Consider the following 18,150-nt stretch of genomic DNA (forward strand, 5'->3'; position numbering starts at 1 on the left):
CATTGATTAAGTTTTGTACCTGTTGCTCATTAGTGACCCCAATATCATGAGGCTATCTTCCACCAAAGCTATTTTCTCCAATATATCTGATCCTTTCAGAAGGAGTTCTCCTCTAGTTTTGAACTGGCCAAAACTGAAAGCATGAGTACTCCATTCACTGATGACATGCTTCAATTTTGCTTCAATATCCTTTTCTTTTACAGCACTGATGCAGATATCCTGTGTAAAATTAAACTAGTAAATGATGTTGCTCTAAGGCTAATATAATGCACACCTATAAAGACAATTAAAGTTCATTGATTAGATCAGGACTTCAGTGTAATTTCTAGCTAATGAAAATATACATTGAAACACCTCAAAATTATTATATTACAAACTAGTTATAGTACTACTTATAACTGGAACATTTTATGGGCTATACTCCATCTCCACTAGCACCTTACACTTTTGAAAATTCACTGACTCAGTGAATCTGCAGGCAGGATTTGTATTAAATGTATTAAAATTTTATGTCAAATATGCCTACTGAGGGGGTTAAGGAAAATACACATTACCAATCAAAACTAATAAACAGTCCAAGAATAGAGCATACATGGACAACATGACTGCCTGCTACTTCTTGAGAACAGTGAGGACAGAACTGCCATAAAATTGGTTATTGCATCAGGGAGAAAAGAAGCAGCTATTCAGATTGGACCCCAAATTCAGGTTCAGGAGTATATTGAATTCCATCACAGGTTTAAAGTCTTTTCTTCAGTGTAAGACTAGCACTCTGAACCTTTCACATGGCTTAAATTCTTGTCTGGAAATTGAGTACAGCAGATGTTTGACTGCATGTTTTTGTCTTAGAAGTGTTCCTTTGTAGAACAAGACAAATCATAGAATCATAGAATAGTTTGAACTGGAAGGGACCTTTAAAAGTCATCTAGTCCAAGCCCCCTGCAATGACCACGGACATCTTCAACAAGATCAGGTTCCTCAGAGCCCTGTCCAAACTGACCTTGAATGGTTCCAGGGAAGGGACATCTACCACCTATCTGGGCAACTTGGTCCAGTGATTCACCACCTTCATTGTAAAAAATTTCTTCCTTATATCTAGTTTAAATCTTCCCTCTTTTAATTTAAAGCCATTACCCCTTGTCCTATTGCAACAGGCCCTGATAAAAAGTTTGTCCCCATCTTTCCTGTAGGCCCCCTTTAAGTACTGAAAAGCCGCAATAAGGTCTCCCCAGAGCCTTCTGTTCTCCAGGCTGATCAACCCCAACTCTCTCAGCCTGTCTTCATAGCAGAGGTGTTCTATCCCTCTGATCATTTTTGTGGCCATCCTCCCAACCTGCTCCAACACATCCATGTCTTTCCTGTTCTTAGGACTTCAGAGCTGGATGCAGTACTCCAGGTGGGGTCTCACCAGAGCAGAGTAGAAGGGCAGAATCACCTCCCTCAACCTGCTGGCCACACTTCTTTTGATGCAGCCCAGGATATCGCTGGCCTTCTGGGCTGCGAGCACATGTTGCTGGCTTATGTCCAGCTTTTCATCCACCAGTACCCCCAAGTCCTTCTCAGCAGGGCTGCTCTCAATCCCTTCATCCCCCAGCCTGTATTGATACCGGGAGTTGCCCGGACCCAGGTGCAAGACCCTGCACTTGACCTTGTTGAACCTCATGAGCTTTACATGGGCCTACTTCTTGAGCCTGTCCAGGTCCCTCTGCATGGCATCCCATCCCTCAGGCGTGTCAACCACACCACTCAGCTCGGTGTCATCTGCAAACTTCCTGAAGGTGCACTTGATCCCACTGTCTATGTCATTGATGAAGATATTGAAAAGTACTGGTCCCAATACAGACCCCTGAGGGACCATCCAACCAATTCCTCATCCACTGAATAGTCTAGCCATCAAATCTATGTCTCTCCAATTTAGAGGGAAGGATGTTGTGGGGGACCATGTCAAACACCTTACAGAAATCCAGATAGACAACCCTTGTAGCTCTTCCCTTGTCCACTGATGTATTCACTCCATCGTAGAAGGCCAACCTTGGGTCAGGCAGGACTTGTCCTTGGTGAAGCCATGCTGGCTGTCTCAAATCACCTCCCTGTCCTCCATGTGCCTTAGCATAGCTTCAAGGAGGATCTATTCCATGATCTTCCCAGGCAGAATCCTGACTTTGCTCTTCGCCTGACCCATATCCCTCAGGACTGCGAACTCCACCCGTGCATGATCACTGCAGCCCAGGCTGCCTCCATTCTTGATCCCACTGATTAGCTCACTTGCATTGGTGATCATCAGGTGCAGTATCACATCCCCTCTGGTGGGTCTGTCTATTACCTGGCTTAAGAAGTTATCTTCAATGCCCTGCAGGAGTCTCCTGGATTGCCTACAGCACACTGTGCTACTTTTCCAGCAGATGTTGGGGTGGTTGAAGTCCCCCAGCAGGACAAAAACCTGTGAGCGCAATGCCTCCTGTAGCTAGAGTAAGAAGGCTTTCTCAACAGGCTCCCCTTGATCGGGCGGCCTGTAGCAGACACAGGTTCCCTTTGTTGCCTCAGTCTCTTATTCTTACCCATAGGCTTTCAACCTGCTCATGGCTGTTCTTCAGAGACAGCTCTTCACACTCTATCCGTTCTTTGATGTAGAGGGCAATGCCTCCACCCCTCCCTCACCTGTCCCTTCTGTATAGCCTGTAGCCATCAACAGCCACATTCCAGTCATGGGATTCGCCCCACAGGTTTCAGTAATGGTAACAAGGTCATAGCTTTCCAGCAGCATGGTGGCTTCCAGCTCTTCCTTTTTGTTGCCCATGCTGCATGCATTGGTGTAGAGGCACTTCAGCTGGGCTGTCAGCCATGTCACCTTATTAGAGGAACACCCCTTAATTCCTGTGAGGTATTTCACTGGTATATCCCTCTTGGCTCCTATTACCTCAAGAGCCCCTGGCTCATCTCTGTAAGACTTCAAGTGTGTTGCAGTGTAGCCAGAATGTCTCAGAGCAACAGGCTTCAGGTGCTCACTAGCATGCCGTCCCTCTAACTGTTGCCTGTTGTCCCACAGCTTGTCACAGGAAAGCCTGATATTGCCCGCCCTCCCCCCTCAAGCCTAGTTTAAAGCTCTGTAAGTGATCCCCACTAGCTCATGAGCCAAGACCCTCTTCCCCCTTTGAGAAAGCTGAACCCCATCTGTTGCTAGCAAGCCTGGTACCATTATCAAAAAACCACAAAACTGTGGTGGTGACACCAGCCTCAGAGCCATATAGTAATAGACTGGGGTCATCTATTTTTTCCAATGTCACTGCCCACAACTGAGAGGAGAGAGGAAAAAATAACCTGTGCTCCAGATTCCCTTACCAACCGTCCCAAAGCTCTGAAAGCAGGTCACTACTATGGAGGGACCACAGATTTAGCTAAGTGACAACAGAATGGAAGTTAGAAGCTGTTGGCGTTTTCCTTCTTTATTTTTAACTATACTTTGTTCTTGCAAAAGGCAACAAGCATAAAGCTAATATACTTGCTGGATAACTACTGCCCCCAAAATGAAGGAGGCAATAGCTTTGTAGCTTGTATTCATTACATAATGCTTCTCAATGCTCTGTGCTCTTGTGAAGAGCCACTTTTGAAAGACAAAAGAACCTTGTTCTCCTTTAATCCAACATCCTCTGCTTCTACTGTGTTCCAAGGATTTTGAGCACTAAACAGGATCAGACTTACATCAACTATTTTTCTCTCTGATGAGACATATAAATGGAAGAAAAAATTATAAGTAGGCAGACCTTAAATCAGAAGCATGACAAAATCACACTACTCTTAAAACAAATGAATTCCTTCCATGGAAGGATTAGTGTAATACCATCTATCCATTTAATCCTTCTCCAGAAAAAAAAGGAAATAAACTAACCATCACTGCTAATACCAGCTACCAAAGTCCATTCTTCAAAAGAATTCTCCAATTAAAGCCAAATTTTTTAATGTTACAAAGCTGACTAGAAACAGGATTCCAAAAGCACAGAGCCCCAGATCACAGTTAGTCATTAAAAACAAACAGAAAAGTACATGTACCTCAATATCTTCTTTATATTTTAATAAAGAGGCATCCATTATGTTTTTCAAAGCGAAATTTTCAGAGTCAACATCAAAGTGATGCCCAGTTACTTGTGCAATTCTTTCCCAGTGTCGAGACATCATTGCCTAGAAAAGTCCATAGGAATATGGGAAGATTTTCTAAAATTGTATTATGTTTAGGACTAGAATGATTGCATACATTTGCACTGCAGCTGTTAAACAAATAGAAAAGTCTTGACTTCCATTCCACTGAAAGCATTAATAGTTCTTCTAATCATATTATGAAGTCTTATGTTTTACTCTTCTGTAGCTAAGCCTAACTAGATTTTTGCCATAAATATAGCTGCTTTTTTCTATAAAAGGAACTATGGAAAGCATCACATAGTCATACAACGTAGTCTTCAAGACAGTTTTTCAAGTGAATCTTATCTCCAAATTATTATGCTGAACATACTTTGTTTGCCATCATTTCAAGCAAAGGGCAGCTCTCTGTGAAGTCATCAACCTTTTTTTTTAGGTCTTGAAAAGCTTGCCATTCCTTCAATGCTTTCGGTAGCTTACGGATTCTTTAAAAAGCACAAAAAAAGAAGAAATATTTTATTCTTAATAATCACAATCCACCATTTAATAGTACAATATCTTCTCATTTTTCAACCAATGGATAAGTAGACTGTAAATAAAAATCCAGGTGCAAGCTGGCAACATAATATATAGCTGATTGTTTCTGACTGCAGGCATGAAACACTGCTAAAGACAGTAAAAAATCACACTAGAATGGTTTGGTTTCTATTTTAGTTTGAATTAAAGGAGGTTAATTTCCTCTGCAAACTCAGGTCTGAACTTAAGCTTTTGCAGTGTCATTGTTTTATCAAAAATTTGAAAACACACCTGATTTTGTAAAGGGGAAAAAGGATTAAACAACATATTTTTTCAAGCAAAATAAAGTGCATCCTGAACCAAAACTGACCTGCTTGCAAACAGAAAAATACTTCTGATTCAATCAAACAAGTCCTATTTTATACCTAGTTTGTACAAAAGATATTTAAACAAAAATCTTCCTTTATGCACAAAAAAAATGAAAATTAAGAACCTCTTTTACTATGAATTGTCACAGCTCCACTTGCTTCTAACAAGCCATGCCAATTCTCATCTGCCAAAGCTATGGACCAAAGACTGACAACAGTTCTCTTACAGCTCAAAAAGCTGCAAAAACCCAAACCATAATGAAAGAAACCTTCAAAGAAATTCTCTATTTTTCACAGCTCAAAATCAGACAGATCTGTCACACAATGCTGGAGTATGTGTGAATTCTCCACTGCTTGCTGGTAATAGCTAGATGAACATATGCATACTGTCATAGCACTGCAATAATCTCTGTAGTCTTTTATCTTGAATCCACCAATAGACAGTATTAAATATGCTAGAGAAAAGCATTGCAGGATGGAAAATTATACTCTGCCATGTATGAATAAGGCTTTAAGAGGCAGTTCCTGGCTACGTCTATGCTGAGGCACAGCAAGTTACATTCTTACAAACTTTGTTTCAGGCTGGGAATTGGAAATGGGACCTCAGCTTGGTAATGAAAACTGCTATTTTTTTTTTACAAATACCTTTTTTTTTGTCTTTGTCTCAGTAATATCGTCTAACAGCAAGTTCCATGAGTTACATACTATGTTAAAAAACTACTTCATTGTTCAGGTTTAAATTTCCTTCTTAAATTTACTGGACATGCTCTTTACACTGTATTACAGTAAAACATAAAGGGAAAATTCTCTATAGCTGTTATTATAAACTTCTATAATGTTCCCCTCCACATCTGTTTTCTCTAAATATTTATCCTTGTTACCTCTTTTTAAGTGGATTTATTTTCACCTACAGTTATTCTTATGGTTCTTATTTTCATGACTAGTTTTTCTATTCTATTACTATTTTTAAAAAGGGTAGCAAAAAAAGAACATTAAATAACTAGGCATATCTTTATAATTATGCTAAAACACTAATTGCATTTCCAGTATTCCTACCCCTGTAATAACATAGCATAACATCTCAGTTATTTCTGTGGGTACCTCCTGTACACTGTTTACATTTCTCCAGCTTTAAAGAGAATGACTTGAAAAAATAATGCTAGCAAGCCTGCCAAAGGAAGGATAGTACTAGGTTAGACTTCTATTATAAAAAAATATTTACTGCCTACTGGTGGTCACCTTGCTCCAAATATAGCTCAACACTTGAGAGGGGAAAAAAAAGTCACACATGAAGGAAAGAGAAACTCATAACTTTCAAAACTGTTGTCACACAATGGTTTCCTTCAGAGTTCCAGGAGAAGGAAATGTGAATAGACTCCTACTAACTTGTAAAATATAAATAACTATAGAAAAAATGATGATGCAGGTTCCAGAATTCTACTGAAATTATATCAAGACTTACAGATATTGTCCAAGTGCAAAAGTATATATATTTTACATACATTTATTTTTACTATTATTATTAAAAGAAAAAGAGGGTTTTTTTTTTTTTCAAATTAATGACTAGAAGACAGTTGACTCAGTTTTTCCAGAAAAAGAAGAAAATCCCCACCTCACTCAGTGTGTACAGAAATGGACCCTGGTAACTCACTCAAAATACCAAATGACTAAATAGCCTGAGCACAAGTAACTTTTCCTACGCTTTTCAAAGATTTGGGATGAAATGAAAAAACACAGATTTGATCTCAGTGTCTTGAATAATATCAAAATGTAAGTGAAGTCTCTCTCGGGTCACATTGGAGAATCCAAAATCAAAAGCTGATCAGAAATACTGGTGAAGCAAAGAGACACACACACTGGCTGTTCCAGAAGAGAGACTCTGCAGAAGAGAAAGCTCTTTATATTGAGTATGAACTGGTCTTGACAGAAGTCAGAACTGGTCTCGACAGAACTCACTGAGAAAGTGACCAGAGCCACTGTGTAAAGAGGTGATGAAAATACTAATACAAAAATAATAAAATAATAAAAGAAGAAAGAAAACAGAGGCAGTTCACACACATTGTTTTTTCCAATAGATATGCATAGGATTAAAATATTGCACATTTATTTTTCAACTTTTGCATGTAATTTGGTTCTTGTGTATGTTCTGTAATTCCCAATAAGACTAAAACATAGACGGGTACAGAGAACTACTCCGAAGGAGTGGATGTACAGAATACTTAAGACCTGCATATAGACTCTCTACTTTTGCATGAAACAAAATTCCCCTTTTCTAGCAAATCTGTCCGTACTCCAGTGCCTGGAATCAGAATTCAAAGAAAGCTGGCAAAGGGGAAACAATCCAAATACTGCTGGTTCATGAGCCTCTGCCTCTGAGAGAAGTAACAAGCTGGGTCAGGGAAGTCTTACAGATCCAGCCATGGCTGTTGAAAAACCAAAGGTGCCTCTTTACCACCACAGTAGACAAATTCCTCTGACATCAGCAAAGCCTGGTTTCACCTAACAGTTATTTCACACATAATGTGGAAAACATTCTTCCTCTCAAACTTCATAAATAACCCCTCAGAATTTAGTGTGGCTACCTACCCTTGTTTTAATAACAATTTCAATTCATACAAATGTGCAGAAATAGACAGTAACATCAAAATTCTGTCTAACATCATGGGCTAACAATTAATTGGCTGTAAATTAAATGAGAAAATAATATATGAAGACCAGCTATGAAGGTTATTTATACTTACAACCAACTTACCACAGGTTTATGCACCTTATTCATTAAATAAGCTATGACCTACCATGTTGGTGTACCCCAATAAGCCTAAAGTTACTCTCAGACTGAGCTAAGTAATGTCACGCACTAGCTGCATGTTGTGCCACTGTCAGCACCTAATGCAGCTGTGCTGAGAGCTTGAGCAAGCCTGAGCTTGAAATAAACCAACAGATTTGTGCCCCTCCAAGCAATTTTCACAAGCTAATTAACACAGAGATGAGAAATAAAAATTGTATGCAGTTCAACAAATAATAACTTACTTGTTTTGAAAATCCAGAAGTTCATTGTTAATTTTTTCAATATTTAAATCACTCCAAAGCATTTCATTGTATCCATCGATATTAGCAGTAACTGAATTATAAAGACTGTAAAGTTTCTGAAGCAATGAAAGCTCACGTTTAATTTTGTGAAGTTCAGGATACTCTGTTTCAAATTTTAAAATAAGAAATTGTTGAATGTTAATTAGGTACAACTGGATCCATGATCATAAAAATCCATGTATTTCTAAAATTGGTATTTAATAAATGCATGAAATCAGACTTGCAGTCTCTTACATAGTGTCTAGTAAGATAAACTTTTCTACTTACACTATATAAGAACATCAGATTTTGATGCACAGTAATTGTTTAGATTACTGATTTTTTTCTAAATATTATTCTGCAATGGTAGATATAATTTTATAAGAAAGGTGCTGCCTCTATCTTTGTGAGGGAGATAATGTTGAAAAAGTAGCTGAAATAGCAAAGGAACACACTTTAGTTTTAGACAAGAACCAAAATATCCCATATCTCAATTTGCACTATTTATTTAAGAGGCAAAGGTTGGGGAGGAGGGCGGGGGGTGCTTTCAAAATAAAAATATAGAATATGTTACACAATAAAAGTATGTAAAATGGTTTGTTTAGTTTCTCTTGTATCTTTGTGAATTCATAATTAAATATATCATGATTCCCATATATGTCTTGAGACAGGAAAATATACTGAATTTAGTATGTACAAATTAAAGTGCTTATCATGCATTCTGCTGTAACTTTAATTCACACTGCAGTCTTCCACACTTGAAGTATGTCTGACATAAGTATATTACAGATCAGTTGCACAGCCAAAAGGAATTCATTATATATCTGGAGCAGGGACAACTTGAGTATGTGGGGAACATGTTGCCCAAATTTGGACATGGAAGAATACAGACAGGAGATGCCCCTAGCTGTGAACAGAAAAAGCAAGACAGCTAAGCAGCTGGACCCTGAGATACATGGAAAAGTGCAATATTTTTCCACCTGATACTTATGTATGTGCATACTGAGAGCCAGTTTCACACAGCTGCTTTTCATTGGAAAGACAATAATAATTTACTGCAAGGATGAGTCCATCACCAAATGTATTTAGCAGGACCTACAAGAAAAATTTAATAGCCTGGGACCAGGTATCCGTATCCCCTGAGAAACTACCTGTGATAGGAAGACCAAATAATTCTTCCCCACCAGAAAGAGAGATATACTTCCTCCATAATTCATTAAACTTGGCTTGAAAGATTTGTAATCTGCCACTTGCTTCATGGGGAGGAACATTCTCCTTACTGGGGCCCCTGTAAAAACAAAACCAATTCAGTGCAAGTATCAACCATACAGACTTCACAAAGCAGCACAACAGAACCCAGACCTTGATTACTGAACAGTATTTAATATTTTCTAATATTTTTCTACAAATTTTCACAAAAGACACTAAAAGAGAAAATGCAAAGTATACTCAGTGTCCCAACATTACACATTGAGTAGTCCCTGAGAGAAAACCCAATTTATTTTCCAATAATAAAATTCATCTGGGTTACCATACATAATGCAAACAACTAAAAAAGTCTACAAATATTTTGTCTTTGTTATTTTCCATTTCTTTTCTCCTGTAAAATACATGTTAATGCTTTTTTTCATTTATATTATTAAAAGGGGAAAGACAGCATGTATATAATTCAGGGGTGAAAACTGTGGCAGCTGGTACTAGAACCATAATTAAGCACTCAGAAAAATAAGAGAAAATAATATTATTTTGCCCTAATGAGTATATCTCAACTGGAGGACTGGGTGTAATCCCCAGCTTTCATGCCTGCCATTTCATGGCTGCTTCATAATATTTTGGGATGAGAACTGTAAGTATGTCATCTTCTGTTGTGCCATGGTTATTTCCAGAAAGAAATACAGGCACATGGGCATCAGAGAGCAGGGCAGCCTGGCTTCTTGGAAAGGAAAATGGAACCAGGAGATGAAAGCAGTAACATGGTCAGCAGAGGCAGGCATGGCCTGGTCCCATAGTACCTGAGCAAGGAGAGCAAGGTAGGCCTGGGGATGGTAGTCAGGTTCAAACAAGAGTCCAGATCTTTAGATAAGTCCATATAAATTACATAGGACCAAGGTCAAGCAGGGAAGGAGAGTCAACAAGTCAGGGTCAGGAGCAGGTCTAGTGAAAGTAACCAGGATGAGACACAGTCCAGTGGTTACTCAGCTGTTCTAAAATCAGGCTGAGAAGTGAATCTGTGTGTTGGGATCAAGGTTCAGTTCAGTAGTGTCCATGGCCAGGCACAGGCATGGCTGCGACTGAGCTGGAGCTGTAGATCAGAGGACCAATCAGTAAAGTCTCATTTTAAAAGCAAATCCCACAGGAAGGAGTGTCAGCCTTCCTGATGCCTCCCAGCATAGCTTCATGAGAGTGCACTGTCACCAAAGGAAGGGGGAAGCCCTCAGATGCACTAGCTCTAAGTTGGCTCTGAGCCCAGTCAGTTGAACCTCCAGGAAGGGGGATGGTTACAGGGTCCCTACAACTGGTAATAGGTACAGGGTGTTTCCATGAATTCTGGACAACTCTGAGAGCAGAACTGCAGGCAGCGCTATGTATACATCCACGTTGGCAACTTGGTGCTCTAGCAGGTTGTTTTTAGGTGCAAATTCACCTTGTGTCTATAAGCTGGAGTCTTGAAGCTTGCACTCAAAAGCACTGCTAGTGTGCCTTCAAGAAGCTTCACTCCTGGTGAAGCCAAGGTTGAAGCCAAGCACCCAGTTACCATTTGGACCATCCTGCTTGTAACACCAATGCAAAAGCACCCGCCCTACGAGAAGAGTATATATTTTCCAAGGCCTTCCAGGAGTATGTGCTCTACACGTGCACTGAATTCTGCACATAACAGCAAGGCAGTCTGCAGAGGTGGTACATAAAGCTGCTTCACACTACCCATAAGTGTGTACTGTGTGCCTAGGGTCAGCTGCTGATGTGAACTTCATTGCCAAAAAACACACTCTGCATGTATTGTCCTAGAACCGTAACAGATCACAGGAAACCAAAGCCTGGTCTTTCCTCCTCTGTTGCTACTGTAGAATTGTCCAATGAAGCACACATATCCCGCAATTTCAATAAAAAAAAGCCAGAGTAAGCTTAGAAGACCGAGTAAGGCTCAGTGAACTTAGAAACACCCAGAACTGCAATCTCCACTCACATCCAAGGCATTACTTACATACTTAATATTAAATATCTGCTTAAGTGCTTTGTTGAGTTTAGAACCTGCAAAAAACTTTGAATTTGGACCTGGATTGAGAATTGGATTTTTTTTCCCTCAACATATTAACTCTTTTGGAATATTGCTAACTCCAGCAATGAAATTATGGGAATGAGTCTGTGACAGTAAGAGTATCTGCCCATCTTACATTATTCTGAAATTAGGCTTTTTTATCAGCTGTCATATATACATTGAGGCTACTGTATTTATTTTCTGAAGCCCTTTAGATATATCATTTTTAACAATCACTAATGAAGCATAATTGTATTGCACCACAGGTCACCTACTTTTCGTCATAATCTTTGTAAAATTCTGCAGTATCAATGTGGAATTTTTGAACACCACTCAGTAAATCTGTTTTCATGTCTGGCTGTACCTTCAGCAGCAAGTCCTCAACCTGCAGTGCCTATATGCAGACAAAGAGGAAAATCAGGCATAAAAGAGGCGGGAAAAAAAGAACAGTGTTTTAAGAAAACAGTTTTGTTGTAGCATTTCGATATTAAAAAAGCTGACAATAACTTTGCTACATATATGATTTGAGAAATATTACAGCTATGTTACCTGTGTGTTTAGGTTCTTCCAGGCATAAGCCAATCCATCAACTCTTTCTGTATTTCCATCTTGAAAGAGCAGATTGTATTTATGAAGCACAGAATAAGATTCTTCTATAGGTCCAACCGTCATGTCAATTTTAATCTCATTCTCTCGAATTTCCTTTAGGGCTTCCATTGCTCCCCGTATATCATCAAGGTCATGGATAGGTCTGCTTAATCTCTTGCTAACATTCTCAATGAATGAATAAATTTCATCCATGTCTGCGGCAGACTTTTTATTCAAAGCTAATCCAAATGTTCTTTGTCTTGAACGGCATTCCTGAATTAAGGCTATTTTCAACGACTCTGTTGCAATATCCACTGATTCCAGTACACAGTGATTTGGCAGTTCTCTAATTTGCATTTCTAATTGCTAAGACAAACACAAGTGACAAGCTTTTAATTTCACTACAGGTTCTCTGAACAGTTCATTTTTATTAAAGACCTAATACTTACAGAAAAGTATCTGATTTGAGATTGGAATTCAGCCATTGTTGGTTTAGTATCTATAAATTCCCTCACTTTTTCCTCTGGATCCTATATAAAAGAAGTTTATTTTCATTATTATTTAACATTGGTATTACAACAAGCTATGGGGGATCCAGCTGCCTGATGTACTGTGCAAACACAAATGATCCCTCTCTAAAAGAGCTTAAGATATAAGCATTAACATCAAATTATTTCACTTGAACTATTTTTCCTGACTCTTTGTACAGTACTATTTAAAGCACTTGAAATCTATCTGTAACTCAAAAACTGACTCAGATCAGGATATCCCTTATCTATCCAAATACTACTATGAAATTCATCTACAGTCTGCACTGTGAGGTCCCTGAAAAAATATTTCTTCTCTGGCCAATAATGAGATACCAGTGACAGTTCCCAGTGATCCCACAGAAATTATAAAGATGGGGGAAAACAGTGCCAACTCCCAAGAAATTTTAAGGTTAAGCAGCAGATGAATTATCTGTTTTAGAAGATTTGAGTAAAAAGGAAACATTGTTATGCTACTGCATCATCCAATCTGATTGTGCCTCGTCTGGGTAAAATGACATACGATCAATATGTGGTTAGCTCAAACAATATCTCCAAAAAACTGAGGTAAGTAAGCATGAAGAATTGGAACCCCAGAAGCCATGAAGAGGTGAAAATTCCCTCTTAGCCTGAACTCTTAACTGCAAAAGAGTCAGCTGTGGGAATGTGGTCATCTATGAGTTGGTTTAGGAAGCGCAAGTTAAAAATAGTGAGCAGTTACAAAGATAAGACTACCCCTGTTTCAATTACTTGTTTCTCAGCCTGACTAAAACACCTTTGATAGGTAAGACCAGTAGTTCATCCACACAGAGTTGAATTTCACTAGTCATAATGCACACAAGGTTTTATTTCATTAAATATCTCCTGCCAAAACACTTCGTGGAGCTTTACCATTTATGTGACTGGACCCACTTCCTAATGAAGACAACTCCATCAGCCTAGATTCTCTTCTGCTTTGGAAACCTTATTACTGGAAAGATTTCCTAGATTCAGGTTATCATTTTTGTGAAGAAATAGAAAAGCTGCTTGCAGCAGTAGTCGCTGAAGAAGAACTAGTCAGTTTAATACTTAGGAGCAGTTTTCTAGTCTGCAATTTCTCAGAGATTCTGCTAAATTATTCTTTTTACAACCTATGCAGTCAAGATGCTGTGAGAAATATGCATAACAGAACATAAGCTTGTTTAGGCTCCAACATTTTTTTTTGTTCATCTGCTTTCTTCCTTAGGTGGTTTAATTGGTAAAGAATGACAATTTCTGGTCAACACAAGAGTAGACAGAGGAAGCATTATGGGTATATGGTTTCTACCATGAAACCAATACTTCCTACTGAGCCCAAAGTCTCTTTATGCAACCCAAACCAATTTATTTAGATTTCACATATTTTATTAAATACATATCTAACCTTGTTCCAGATGCCTGAAAATTCATAAAAGTTGTTCAGAAGATCCGATGCTCCAGTTTTAAGAGATAAAATAATTGTATTTAGTTGGATCACCACTTTGTTTACATCCTTATGCTCGATGATCTGCTTATCTAAAGGTTTCAGGGCCACCATCCTGGTGAGTTTGCTCTCATCACCTAGCTCTACAGCAACAGCATGTTCAATCTGACAGAAATTAAACAAGAAAAAAAATACATCTGCTAGTTTTATTTTTTTTTTTTTTTACATTATGGAATGCCCAATAATGCACACAAAATAAGTACTTCTAAAAACATAAGAGAACAGAGAGTGCAGAGAAAGCATCTACAAGGAGACTCCCTATCCTTAGCTTGGATTTTACACAGCTATAATTCTAGTGTTAAAGCTCATTTCATAAAAAATTGCCATGCAGAGCTCTATATTAATCATCTCTGAATGTCATCTGTCAAATATCCATCATATACAAGTACAGCTGTGCTGTTTCCTGCTCCTAAACAACTGCTCAGATCTTCCTGCTTTCTTTATTGTAGAATTACAATCTATACCCATTCTTGGCCGAAAAGTCCTGGAGGCAGTGGAGGGTTGGCTGCTTGGAAATAAGCAAACAATTCTGCTTGAGGAAACTGAATTCAACCCACTCTCTCCTAGTTTGTTTCTTTTAATTATTTATTTTCAGGACTTGAATGGGTTTTTTTCATTGAAATTAGCTGATCTGTTTTTCATATCAGATTGACAAAATAGGAAGACATATTTACAAAGGCACTTTTCAGCACATATCTACATAGATGTGTATTTCATTACCAGAGGAGAGAATTAAGGTCATTTGAACACCATTACTGTGCATTTCTGTGCAACAAATTCTCAAATTTCTTCAACAAATTTCAATTTCTATCCATACATCACACCTTACTAAGGTTTTAGTGCTCATTTTAATGCCAGTTAATATATTCATATTGTATTTACTGTAGCATTATAGGTCCTGTGTGCAGCCTGGAAGTTTAACTTAAAATGAAGTTTTTGCCTGAGAAGACTGATAATAATTTATATTCAGCTAGTAGTACCGTGAATAATTTTCACACATTCTCTACAATATCATCATCATGCTTGAACAGTATTTTAAAAAGATTTTAATTAAAGCAACTTTTTATTTTAATATTAAAACCCACCAAAGAGAAGGTTTATGAGTTATTGCTCTTACATTCAATTACTTGGCATAGAGATTAAAAACTAGGCTTTCACTTAAGAGGAATCTCATTCTTATGAGATTAAGAAATGTTAACGAAAATATTAAGATTTTAAAATAATTAAAATAAAATGCTCACCTGCTGCTGTTTGTGATGTAAGTAAGCAAATTTCCACAGGGGGATATCTTTAGCTATCGATAATATGATATTCACTGCTTTGTTTACAGCACTCTGAAAACAGCAAAACATTCATCTTGAGCACACAAAGAGATTATGACAAATAAGAGGGGGGAGAAATAAAAAAAAAAGCAAAAAGGAATCCTCCAAACAATACCAAAATGGAAAAAGTATACATCTATCTTTACAGGAAATATTCTAATAAGCATGAAATAGGATCATCCAAAATACATTTTGTAAGGGGGTGAAGTACTCCATAAAGCTTTATCATGTGGTTTTCAAACAAGAACATGAGACCTTTATGAACAGTAATCATAAATCACTAGGGATCACAACTTAATTATAGTACTATTTCCCCTTAAACTGGTTATAAACATAGTTATTTATTATTAATAATAATAGTTTCCACATTCACATCAGAATGCCTGAATACATTTGTCTGAATTTGTGATGGTATAGTCTATAATCTACACAGGCAGCTATATAAATTATTATATAACTTCTATCTATTGTATTTTTAAATTATGCTTTGTGGTCTGATTTCTTACTGATAACACCATGAAAGCTGCAAATGAAATCTGAGAAAGAATTCAACTTCTGATTTTGACAGTGACAATGTTAAATGAAAAGTCCACAAATAACACCATAAACAACTAATACTTTGTGAATAATTTCAGACCTTATAAGAGATTGTAAGTATATGCGTAAGAATTTTGCTGAATTAGTATAAGTTTAAAGGAGCGTTCAAATTTTTCCCCAGCTTAGTGCTTCAGGCTGGTAATATCTTTCTTTACAATTCACTACTGCAGAATGCTGATTCAAGAATGATATTTTAAACTGGTAACATTGTTTTATACTCTGAAAGAGTTTAAGGAGACCAGGAAGTCAAATCAGGCTATATCAATGGCATTCATTTTTATTTTTGCCTTCACTTTGAAATGTTTATCTCTAAGTAGAGGGTTGTGAACCTGGGTTATTGACCTTTTAGGAAAACAGTTCCTTCTACTGGCCCACAGAACAAACATGATCAGTGGCTTTACGTTCTTAGCACCCAATGATGTCACGAATTCAAGTGACTTTTAATCTTTTTTTTCCCTTCCTTTTCATTCTTATACCAGATTAAACTTGCACATGTTGTTTTTAAAAAAGGAATTTATAAGTGTTTTACCATAAATGACTGAGATGTGCAATTATTTTGTTACCTGAATATCTTCAAGACTTGGTCTCAAGACAACATTTGGAATAGCCAGTTGAATTTCAGATTTGAACAAAGGAACCCTCTGTGTCTCTACAAACTTGGTCATCTGATACCTAGAGTCAACAACACGCAATCGATGTCTTAAGGACTCTAAAGAAATCTTCATGCCTAAATAAATAAATTTAAGTGAGGTTATATTTTCTACCACAATAAGCTTGGGAAAAAATCTTAAAATATTAAAAAACTAAACATATCAGAAAAAGACAGACTCACATCTGATCAAGGAGTCAGTATTCTTCTGACAAAGCTGTCCTATCAGATTATAGTAACTACAGGACAGGCATTCTTGGCAGCGTGTTTTCTGTTTCACGTCAAGATGTGTACAAGCATATGAATCCTGAAGAGTTAAAAGGAAATTCTTAGGAAAATAACGATATTATGCAGCATGTAAGTGAAATACAAAGTATCTGACTAGGTTATAAAAGGTTTTTACCCTGTAGAGGTCTTACCTCCAGAGTTCTCCCATCATCTGCTCTCAGCCTGCGCTCAAGAATATCTACCAGTTCATACACAGAGCATTCCACTTGCTGACTCTGTCTACAAAAACAACTTTACAGTTACCCACAGGAAATAAAACACTCTTTGCTGCTTTCCAGGCACACACCCCCAGTCCCACTGCACTTTGAGGATTTGTATGTGCAGGGAAATACCCTCATATTTTTCAGTTTGTTCCTATTGCTTGGGCATACAGAGAATGTAAGACATTAAGATGTGCAGACTATCAAGAAACCCATTTGTCAGACTCTATTATATCTGATTCAACTGTACGTCATAATAATTAAAGGAATTTATTTTCCAGGTAGTTAATAAAAAAGGTTTATCATGGTGATACAGTGAGATATTCTGTGAAATCAGAATTAGTAAAATAAAACAAAAAAAAGGTATCTTATTTTGCACAGTCAGCATGAATATCTTTTTGGAGAAGCACTGAACAACTATTCTGCTATAACCTGGAAAATAAGCACAGGCCAAAAAATTTGCAGCACCGGAAGAAAAGGAAGTCTTAAGTTAGGACTAAGAATCAAGCAATTAACATGGGGATGAGATTTCAAGTCTTATCCATCTTCATTTTTCTTGCTACTGACTACAATGCCATAAGAAGAAAAGTATGAAATGCTAAACACTACAGATGCAATCTGACATCAACTGTATTCAAGATACTTGAGATTTTCTCCCTGGATCCTGAGACTATCATTTTGCTTTAGACTAGTATTCTGTTAAAGTAAAATTTTAAAATTAAACTCTCTATTCATAATAAAGTAATACCTAAATAATCCCTCCCAAATATGGCCTTCAATCTATGCAGTGAATAAACCTACTGAGACAGTTTGTGAGCAGTAGAGATAGCAAGTTTTTCTGTCTGTTCCAGGAAAGAGAGCACATCTATAGGTTCATCTTCTGGCAAAATTATCAGAGCAGTGTTCGACATATCCTCCAGAATTCTTTCAATTCGGCATTCCAGGGTATCAGCCACTTCTTTGACTACATAGTCCAACTCCCTCAGGGTACTATAAACATTCTTAATAACTAAGCAAGAAAAACAAAATGAAAACAAGTCATGCAAAATACAGACCACTTAAACCTCATCCCCCCCGCCAGTGTTACAACTAAAGGAGGATTTAATGACAATGAAATATGCAATTATATTGTATATAA

The 18,150-nt window shown here is 37.6% G+C and overlaps 1 protein-coding gene across 1 annotated transcript in view; it reads right to left on the minus strand.

Moving 5' to 3' along the window:
• LOC309686498 (dynein axonemal heavy chain 5-like) overlaps positions 1-18,150 on the minus strand; it is a gene marked incomplete at its 5' end in the record, with an annotated part of 184,441 nt that overhangs the window by 126,735 nt on the left and 39,556 nt on the right. Inside the window, 14 exons of the mRNA XM_082499206.1 lie at positions 20-219; positions 4,048-4,176; positions 4,505-4,616; positions 8,046-8,208; positions 9,236-9,372; positions 11,616-11,734; positions 11,890-12,294; positions 12,378-12,458; positions 13,858-14,061; positions 15,198-15,290; positions 16,439-16,602; positions 16,708-16,831; positions 16,944-17,031; positions 17,814-18,021. Coding sequence (XP_082355332.1) covers positions 20-219; positions 4,048-4,176; positions 4,505-4,616; positions 8,046-8,208; positions 9,236-9,372; positions 11,616-11,734; positions 11,890-12,294; positions 12,378-12,458; positions 13,858-14,061; positions 15,198-15,290; positions 16,439-16,602; positions 16,708-16,831; positions 16,944-17,031; positions 17,814-18,021 — 2,227 coding nt within the window. The remainder of the gene's footprint in view (positions 1-19; positions 220-4,047; positions 4,177-4,504; positions 4,617-8,045; positions 8,209-9,235; positions 9,373-11,615; positions 11,735-11,889; positions 12,295-12,377; positions 12,459-13,857; positions 14,062-15,197; positions 15,291-16,438; positions 16,603-16,707; positions 16,832-16,943; positions 17,032-17,813; positions 18,022-18,150) is intronic.

The sequence above is a fragment of the Vanellus vanellus genome, assembly GCF_965231255.1.
Source record: "Vanellus vanellus genome assembly, chromosome: 2".
Classification (NCBI taxonomy): Eukaryota; Metazoa; Chordata; class Aves; order Charadriiformes; family Charadriidae; genus Vanellus; species Vanellus vanellus.